This window comes from Theropithecus gelada, chromosome 6 (assembly GCF_003255815.1).
Source record: "Theropithecus gelada isolate Dixy chromosome 6, Tgel_1.0, whole genome shotgun sequence".
Lineage (NCBI taxonomy): Eukaryota > Metazoa > Chordata > Mammalia > Primates > Cercopithecidae > Theropithecus > Theropithecus gelada.
In genome coordinates this window covers 119819642-119829842 of record NC_037673.1, presented here as the reverse complement: position 1 = coordinate 119829842, position 10201 = coordinate 119819642, and the positions used below count along the sequence as shown (strand labels likewise).

The window sequence follows — 10201 nt, the reverse complement described above, 5'->3', positions numbered from 1 at the left end:
TCATGCATTGTTCAATGATGAATACAAAGTAGATCATTACTTTGATTTTACATTGAATAGTGCTTCATTTTAAGAATGCCTGTGACAAGACCTGAAAGAGCCTTAGAAGTAATTAGTCCAGTCTCCACATATTTCTCTTTTTCTTTTGGGCAGAAAGCAAAGAAGAAAGAAGAAGAAGAGGAAGAAGAAAACAATAGTGATGTTGTATTATTTGCTCTCAAAATAACTTCTACATTTACAAAACAAGAAAGTAATAGGAGAAGCCGGACTTATGTCCACTACCTAGTGCCATCTCTACAGCTTTATTTTTCTATTATGATTTACTTTTGTTTTCTGAAGCAGAATCTTTCCCAAACTTTATAATAGTGTCCACGATCGCTCCAACCAATTTGGTTATTTAGGTTTCAAGCTAGATAACCTCGAAAAGAATTTTGCCTTTGACTTGAATACATGCTTCATGCTATTTGAGTAGTATTTAGGAGGCCGTTCCCTTTACAAGTCTTGAACCATTTAAGTCTGAATTTGGGAGACGTTAAGTGGAAAGGGTCGGCAGACAGCATCTCAATGCCTTGTTTATGTTTGGTTTTGACTTTCCTAGTAACTTTGTGATCGGGGGTGGAAGAACCTATACCTTTATATTTCATTGCCCACGTGACAATGTTTTTGTTTTAGGGGGAATTTTTAAGGGACAGGAAATTCTCGGGGAGTTTACGTCAGCTCCAACAAGTACTGTGATTACCGTATTGACGCTACTTGTTTTCAAAGGTCGGAAATTTGAGGTGCCGCGTGAGCACGATTTAGGGACTTTAGAGTTTAGATTTAAGTTATTATTTTTCTGTGATTTAATTTTTTAAGCAGTGTTGACATTGGGTACCTCAACTAAGCTAGGTTTTTTTGTTTTTTTAATTCCCACTAACACAACTCTCAGGTTGTCGCTGAGGCACAAAGCACGTAATACGCTACACTCTTGCTCCTTAAAGGCTACGCAGTTTCAGGAAGCGTTTACAGCAGTAGTGCGCCTGCGCTGCTGGTCCCACACCAAGTCGTCCGCCTCTCCCCGTCCGGCTAGCAGAGGGCGCTGTGAGGTAATGAAGGCGTCCCCCTTAGGGCTCTGGAACAGAGCGTAAAAGGGCGGGAGGCGAAGCTCGCTGACGGGCGTTCTAGCCTTGACTGCTCTGTCTCTATCACCCTTTGTCCTCCAACCTCCCCTGGGCACTGGGCCTGCGGGCCTGGTTGCTAGGCGGAAGCTGGGCGCGGCGGCTGCCGCTGCGGCGGCCGGGGCGTTTGAAAAGCGGCTACGCAGGCGGCAAAAGGTCCTCGGGCGGCGGGCTCGTCTCTGCCTGCAGACTGGCAGGGCTGCAGAGCGGCTTTTTCCTTGAGTCGGGGCAGAGTTAGGGTCTGGGCTGGCGGCTCGGGGCAGAGGAGCCGGGCGCGCTGCAGCAGACGGCGGTGGGACCTGGCTGCGGAGCGGGGTCCGGGCATCAGGGACCGGGACCCGGGGCGGGCAGTGGGGGTCCCGCCGGGGGTCTCGGATTACCCGCGACTCACCTGGACCTCACTTTCCCCCAGGCGACTTCGCCCCCAGACCGCCCACCGCAACCATGGTCTCCAAATCCGACCAACTGCTCATCGTCGTGTCCATCCTAGAAGGTGAGCGGCCTGAGGCTTGCTTTTGCAACTGCTGCCTCCCGAGTTTTAAAAGATTAGTGTGGGACCGAGGCCTTGTTAACCTTAGGAACCCTGTCATCTGTGTTTTTATGGTCCCCACAGACTTGTTCAAAGTTGTACGTAGTGAAGTCTGTTAGGCAATTGATTTAAAAATCTCTCCAGGGATATGCGCGCTATTAGGAATAAGTGATATTTAGCGTGACTAGCCATAGCCCCAGAGAATCTAGAGAAAACGATTTTCATCCAAAGCAGCACGTCGATGGCTTTTATATATGAGCTGAACGTGGTCCTGAGAAGCGCGTTTTGATCAGCGGTTCCCAATAATAGCACTTGTAAGAGCTTTGACTTGAATACAGGTTTCCTGCAATTCCAGAGTGTTGCGGAGGCAATTGCCTTTACACGTCTTGGTGGAGGACTCAGGGGACTACAGTTCTTAAGAGGGTATATTATACATTTCTTAAAAAGTGTGTTTTGAGTGAATGACATTTGTTTATTGGGGACTCATTGAGTGTCAGACACTGTGCTGGGAATGTAATAATAACAGTCCTGATTCTAAAAAGCTAAGGATGTAGCTTGGAGAGTGTGTCAGCAAATAATTCATCGGGATATGAAAGACCCTGATGAATGACCACCTCTGTCTGAGGAAACTGGGGAAGATTCACCAGAGGAGGTGGCGTTTTTTTGGGTCCTACAGATGGTTAGGAATTTGTCAGGTGAAAAAGGGAAGGGCATTCCAGGCAAAGGGAAGAGCAGAGAGCACTTCAAGTATGGAAAAGCAAGACACGTTTTGCCTTGCTTCATTATATTCATTCAGTAAATGTTGCTTACATTCAGTGTAGTTGGAGAACAGATTTGCAAGAAAGTGGAGAGCAGAGGAGATAACAGGTGAATTGAGGACACTTTATGAATAATATGTTAAGAAGGAGTCATCTTGAGCCAGAGCAGAGGCCTGGCTGCATTCTTTCCCCCATGGGAGAGTATTTTATAAAGGCCTGGCGCTGTGTGAGGGACGAGAGCAAAGGAAACATTGTAATCCTAATCTTTGAATTTTGGGACAAGAGACTGACCAGAAGCCATAAAGATTTGGAGCACTATTAGCTGTTAGGTTACTTATTGTTTAAAAACGCAGGACTGAAATAACCTTCAAATTTGGTTAACAACACTTTTTTTTTTTTTTTTTTTTTTTTGAGACGGAGTCTCGCTCTGTCACCCAGGCTGGAGTGCAGTGGCCGGATCTCAGCTCACTGCAAGCTCTGCCTCCCGGGTTCCCGCCATTCTCCTGCCTCAGCCTCCCGAGTAGCTGGGACTACAGGCGCCGCCACCTCGCCCGGCTAGTTTTTTGTATTTTTTAGTAGAGACGGGGTTTCACCGGGTTAGCCAGGATGGTCTCGATCTCCTGACCTCGTGATCCACCCGTCTCGGCCTCCCAAAGTGCTGGGATTACAGGCTTGAGCCACCGCGCCCGGCCAACAACACTTTTTAGACTTAAAACTGACCATGCTATGAGAAAACAAACATCTACTTTCCCTCCAAGGATGTAGAGGTCTGTCCATGTGGGGAGATCACAGGACACAATATGTTGGGGTATAATATATTTAAAATATGTGATATGGATTATAAATATAGGTTTGAGGGTAGGGTGGGCGGGATGGCTGAAGTTCTTTAAGTAATAAGTGAGCTTTAGATATGTGACAGTTGAATTCTATGGACGACCCAGGCCAATCTGACAACCCAGGACATACATGCAGTTCATTTGGGGAAGCTGGTTTTAGAACAGCAGAAAATAAGGTCCTGAGAGAGGCCTATTAGTGCTAACTGGGAGAGCGGTGCCATGTGTGTTAATATTCCTGATACAAAGTTTCAAGTGAGAGCCTCAGGCTTAAACTAAAAACGTTAGCAGTGAAGGTCTTTCTGACCAGCTTGATTCCCAACCAAGTAACTTGTGCCAGGGTGAGCATGGTGGGTGGAACATTGAAAAGATCAGCAAGATGACCAGGGTGAATATTTAGAAATGTCATGGTAAGAAATGAGCTTGTACAACTAGAGCAAATAGGCCTTGAAAGCCAGTTTAGAATTAATGTTCTAAGAAATAGATTGGCCTCATGTATTCCTAAATAGAATACTTTTCTCGAGTTCAGTTTAGTAGCAGTGTGCAAGGAAGAGAACCTGGAGTCAAGGATGTCAGTTAGGTTGTTACCACAAACATACCCGAAACTAGCATGTGGTCCTTCCTCCAAACTATTCTTCTCTTTTGTTTGTACTGTATTTCCATTCATCATAACCATGCTGTTGCCTCAAGCCAAGAACCTAGGAGTCATCCTCAGCCTGGATTCACTCTCCATTTCTAACTTCCAAATGGTCACCATGTAAAATTGATTTTATTTCTGAATAATAATAGATTCTACATGTAAGTTTTTGAATGAATGAGTTTCCATTGTGAGTGCCTTGGTAAGGGGCGCTCATCATCCACCTAACTTATTGTAATAATCTTTTCAATAGTCTGATTCTTGAATGTTTTCTTCCTTTCCAGAAACATCTAGACTTCCTCCATTACTCACTGGGGATAATCTTTCTGAAATGCAAATCTGATTTTCTTAAAGTCCTTCAGTGTCGTAAAGGGTTATGTCTGTATTTCTCAGAATGGCATACGTGGCCCTTTGTGGTAGACCTCTTGCCTACCTTTTCAGTCTCATTTCCCCTCATGTATTCCCAGCTCTTCGGCTTGGTGGAGGACTCGGGACTATAGCCCTTAAGAGTTACTTGCAATTTCTTGACTACACTTTTAGAAATGCCCTTTATTCAAAAGAAAATGGTTAAGCTTTTACCATGAACAAAATTTGGGCTATGTACTAGATTCCAAGGAGGAAGAAGACGGTTTCTATTCTCTCTGTATCATTGTCCGCTGCGAGGCAGGCACCTGTTTGTTCCACTTCACATCCTCTGTTCTCAAGCTTATTGGAAGCTGTTGGTTCTAATAATGTGGAAAATATAGGTTCTTTGACATATATGACATTTCATTTGGGGAAACTGGGTATCTTTTGGAGCAGCAGAAATGAGGTCCTGAGAGGGGCCTCTGTTAATGCTAGTTGGGAGAGCTGTGTGATGTGTGTTAATACTCCCAATACAGTTTCAGTGAGAGCCTCAGGCTTAAACTCACAAGGTTAGCAGTCAAGGTCTTTTTAACAGCTTAATTCCTACACTTCCCCCACAAGTAGCTTGCGCCAGAGTGAGTAGCAGCAGGGATTTCTTTATTAATCAGTGGATAAAATTCCTCTCACTAGGATCCACCTTACCAGATTTATAAACAGGAGGACTAGTTGACTCAGGGCAAGATTCTTAGTGTTTCTTCGTTGATGTTCTTTAGCTTTCTGTTTTCAGTTTTTTTGGTTGTTTCTCTTAACTAGACCCTCAGGTTTTTTAGAGCAAGTACTCTGTTTTACTCATTTTGCACTCCACCGTCTGATATAATACCTGACTCTGAATATGTCTTCAGTAAACATTGATGAAATGGGGTTTAGCAGTACAAATGAAAAGTGATGTGTAGATAGAATATTTGAATACTTCTTGATAGTATACAATGTTGTCCTTGAGAATAGAATGAAGGAATCTATGTGGCTATTTTTCTGTAGCTAATTTGGAAAGTATGCTTTTTTTTTTTTTTTTTTTTTTGAGACAGAGTATTGCTCTGTTGCCCAGGCTGTAGTGCAGTGACACGATCTCGGCTCACTGTGATCTCTGCCGCCAGGGTTCAAGCTGTTCTGCCTCAGCCTCCCGAGTAGCTGGGACTACAGGTGCGTGCCACCACGCCCGGCTAATTTTTTCATTTTTAGTAGAGACAGGATTTCACCAGGAAAGTATTCTTAACTGAGTTAACGGAAAAATTAAGATGCAGACAAGTTTGTTTTTTACTAATTTATTTCCCAGCTCTTCAGATGACTGTTCTCTATTAAGTACTGCTATAGTAATATCTAAAATTCATGTAATCACAGTAAGTCTTTAATTCCAGATGTTGTTGAGATCATTCCTACTGAAAGTGAGAACCAAGGACAGCAGCATTCACATCACCTTGGATCTTGTTAGAAATGTGGAATCTTAGGCCCACCCTAAATCTACTGAGTCAGAGTGTACATTTTAACAGGGTCCCTAAGTGATTCATGTGCACACTAATGTTTGAGAAGCACATATTTGTAAATTATAGCTTTCTATTTGATTCATGTGTCTTATGAATTATGAAGGTGGGTGTATATGTGAGCCTGCATTAGTGAGGTAGCTTATGGAATGTCAACCACACTTAACAGATACTAGTTTTAAAAAACACATGCTAGGCTGGGCGTGGTGGCTCATGCCTGTAATCCCAGCACTTTGGGAGGCCGAGGCGGGTAGATCACCTGAAGTCAGGAGGTCCAACGTGGCAAAACCCTGTCTCTACTAAAAATACAAAAATCAGCTGGGTTTGGTGGCATGCGCCTGTAATCCCAGCTACTCTGGAGGCTGAGGTAGGAGAATCGCATGAACCTGGGAGGCAGAGGTGGCAGTGAGCTGAGATTGCACCACTGCACTCCAGCCTGGGCAACAGAGTAAGACTCCATCTCAAAAAAAACCAACCAAACAAAAAAATACATGCTAAATGATCCTGTTTGATTTTTGTACACTTTTGATTAATCTGTATATTCTGTTTCTCCAGGTCGCCATTTCCCCAAACGTCCAAAGCATATGCTTGTAGTGGAAGCAAAGTTTGATGGAGAACAGTTGGCTACTGATCCTGTGGACCACACTGACCAGCCAGAATTTGCTACTGAGTTAGCCTGGGAAATTGACAGGAAGGCACTTCATCAGCACAGGTGATTATCATTTTCATTTTAAAGTAGCTTCTTCATTGGTTTCTTGTTTTTCAGGCTGTTATAAATAAATGCGGGTTGAGTATTTAATACTTGCGACCAGAAGTGTTTCAGATTTTTGGAATATCTGCATAATCAAATACCTCGGGGATGGGACCCAAGTCTAAACATGAAATTTATTTGTGTTTTACATTATACACATAGTCAAAGGTAGTTTTACATAATGTTTTAAATAAATTTTTCATAAAATGAAGTATGTGTTAAATGCTTGTGTGTGGAATTTTCCATTTGTGGCATTACGTCAGCACTCAAAGTTTTAGAATTTGGAGCATTTCAAATCAGGAATGTTCAACCTATAAATTTTGTATCTCTCATTATGTTATAGTAATAATTACAGTTATTGAGTGTTTTTTTAAATGTGACAGGAAATTTTTAAAGTGCTTTGCAACAAAAACAGTTAAACATCAGAACAACACTATGAAGCTGATATTTTTATTTCCGCTGTATTATAGATGAGGAAACTGAGGCCTGATAAGTTAAGTATTAGTAACTTGCTTTGAGTCTGTTAGCTTAGTAGTGGTAGAGCCCAGCCAGTCCAGCTCCAAAGCCTAAGCTTTTACACTACACTTACACTGAGCTGTTTGGGGTTTTTTTTCCTTATGTGTGAGACAGTAGATATTCTAGAAATACCTTGATGATACCTACTCAGTACTAAATATGGTTGGAATTCATTAATTCTGTTAATTTACTTATTGTATATTTACCTGGCTTGCCAAGGATATATAGAGGGGTATCCAGTGAAAAGCTATGAAAGTAATTCTATCAAGGTTTCTTTCTAATTAATTTATGTTTGATTTTAAACAAAACCACTTTATTAGTATATAAAATAGACTTATAGTATATCTTTTATGTGAACTCTGTGACTGGAAGCAAGCAACAACAATAAAAGCAATACTCTTATTTATTAAAGGATTAAAAATATATTTTCTTCTGGGAAACATGTTGTCACTTTAATACTTGCTTGTTCTCAGTACTAAATTAAATCAAAATGGAAAGTTAAAGCAAGGAAAACTCAATTTGCCTCTATTGCTAGAGTAGTCCATGGATTTATTTGAAGAATTATTGCATCTTTAGAGAATATCAATGTTGGATTTCCTTTTAGTGGTGTCTGTAATGGAGTCCTGCTATGAGCTGTTAGAGCTTCCATTTTGTTAGTGCCAGATTAGTACCACTCTGATTGTTGTAGGCTGAGAAAATACAGATAAATTGAATTTATAAGTGATGAGTTTGTGCTAAGTGCAGTTCTATAATAATTCCACTAGATAAAAGCAATGGCAAAATCTATTCAGCTTAATGCATGAGCCAGTTTAGGGGTTCCCAACTAAAACAGAGCCCATGCTAAACAAGCCAATATCATTCTTTCAGAATATTGTCTTAAATTATTAATTTAAATTTTAATTTATTTTATATTCCTGTTTGTTTTTTAGCTACAAAAGAGCTATAAGCATGTATTTCTAATTTTATATATGTTGCAGTATAAGAAAAATAAAATAGATCCTGAAAATTCATGATAATTTTTTACTTTCAGAAAGTTTTACACGTTACAGAAGCTTGAGAAACATTGACCTACGTGATGGCTTCTTAGATGAAAGAATGTAAAATATGTTGACATGTTTTGTATAATATTTAGTTGGTGTAGAGGTTAGTAGATATAATTAATAGTTCTTGCCTCTTTATTTTTTTTTATTTTTTTTTAATTTTGGAGTCTTGCTCTGTCGCCCATGCTGGAGTGCAGTGGTGTGATCTGGGCTCACTGCAACCTCTGCCTCCCAGGTTCACGTGATTCCCCTGCCTCAGCCTCCTGAGTAGCTGGGATTACAGGTGCGTGGCACCACACCCAGCTAATTTTTTTTTTTTTTTTTTTTTGTATTTTAGTAGAGATGGGGTTTCACCATGTTGGTCAGGATGGTCTCGATTTCCTGACCTTGCAATCTGCCTGCTTCGGCCTCCCAAAGTGCTGGGATTACAGGTGTGAGCCATTGCACCTGGCCTAGTTCTTGCCTGTTGAAGAGTTTTTTAGACAATATAAAATAGATATAGTTTTATCCAACAAAATTATAAGTATCTTGATAATAGGTAATATTTTCAAGGCTAATAGAAAGTTTATTAAGCAAAAACCATTTTATTTATCACATGTTTTGTTATAGGCTGCAACGTACTCCTATCAAACTCCAGTGTTTTGCCTTGGATCCTATAACTTCAGCCAAGGAAACCATAGGTTACATCGTTCTGGATTTAAGAACCGCCCAAGAAACAAAGCAGGTATTGCCCTTTTGATGTTTTGCTAATGATTATGTTAGACAGTTGATTATTTTCAGTAGATAACAGATTGATGAAAAGGACGTGAAATACTAGACCTGATCAATCATAGGCTTAAGCCAACATGGCAGTTTTTTTTTTTTTTTTTTTTTTTGAGATGGAGTCTCTGTTACCCAGGCTGGAGTGCAGTAGCACAATCTTGGCTCACTGCAACCTCCACTTTCCAAGTTCAAGCAGTTCTCCCTGCCTCAGCCTCCTGAGTAGCTGGGATTACAGGCGCTCATCACCATGCCTGGCTAATTTTTGTCTTTTTAGTTGGAGTTTTGCCATGTTGGCCAGGCTGGTTTCAAACTCCTCACCTCAGGTGATCTGCCTGCCTCAGCCTCCCAAAGTGCTGAGATTACAGGCGTGAGCCACTGCACCCAGTCAGTATGCCAGTTCTTATGTTTTAGTTTATGAATTAGATTTAGAAAATCTCAACGTTTTAATCATTTCCTTGGCCAAGAACTGTCTTTCTCAAAAAAAGTCTCTGAACTCACTTGTATCCAAGTTGCTATTATCAGAAGCTTAACATGCCTAGCCCCTGAGCTTTCCTTTTAAAGGTGGTTAATCCTCTTCCAATGTTTCCTGCTTCAGTGAATTGTCGCCACTCCCCTTTCGGTTTTACAAGTTAGAAATACAGAAGTCTTCCTTGACATTTTTCCTTTTCCTTCCCCCATAACCACCTATTCCAGTTGGTTTTTTCCCTCCTGATCTCTCTGCTATTCTTTTCACTGCTGCCACTCCAAACTCAGCTGCTATTGTTTCTTACCTTGGCTATCATAATAGCCTCCCTGCTTCCTGCTCCTTGCATAGCAGTCAGAGCAAGTGAACTTATTGAAACACACTTGATGTTATTTAACCAGTACCTCTCTCTCTGCCCCACTACTCCCAAGAAAAGGAACTCAGAATCGTCCTGATTCCTGTGATAGTGACTTTTATTATTTAACATGGTGCTGTTTAGGGCTTTTTTTTTTTTTTTTTGAGATGGAGTCTTGCTCTGTCGCCCAGGCTGGAGTGTAGTGGCGCTATCTCAGCTCACTGCAAGCTCCGAGTCCTGGGTTCACGCCATACTTCCGCCTTAGCCTCCCGAGTTGCTGGGACTACAGGTGCCTGCCACCACGCCCGGCTAATTTTTTTTAAATTTTTTTTTTTATTTTTAGTAGAGATGGGGTTTCACCATGTTAGCCAGGATGGTTTCAAACTCCTGACCTCATTATCTGCCTGCCTGGGCCTCCCAAAGTGCTGGGATTCCAGGCGTGAGCCACCGCGCCCAACCGCTGCTTAGGGCTTTGAGTCTCTTCTGCCCTTTTCGTATGTGACTGCCTTTAGAAACC

The 10201-nt window shown here is 41.6% G+C and overlaps 1 protein-coding gene across 3 annotated transcripts in view; it reads left to right on the top strand.

Moving 5' to 3' along the window:
• Positions 1-1001: 1001 nt before the first annotated feature.
• CEP120 (centrosomal protein 120) overlaps positions 1002-10201 on the top strand; it is a 76570-nt gene continuing 67370 nt past the window's right edge. The window contains exons 1-4 of one of the 3 annotated variants that reach the window (XM_025389304.1): positions 1002-1085; positions 1570-1650; positions 6353-6509; positions 8714-8828. In XM_025389304.1, coding sequence (XP_025245089.1) covers positions 1602-1650; positions 6353-6509; positions 8714-8828 — 321 coding nt within the window. In that variant the 5' untranslated portion in view covers positions 1002-1085; positions 1570-1601. Of the gene's footprint in view, positions 1086-1269; positions 1651-2024; positions 2133-6352; positions 6510-8713; positions 8829-10201 lie in introns of those variants that run through there. The other 2 variants (XM_025389303.1, XM_025389305.1) reach the window with 2 other exon arrangements.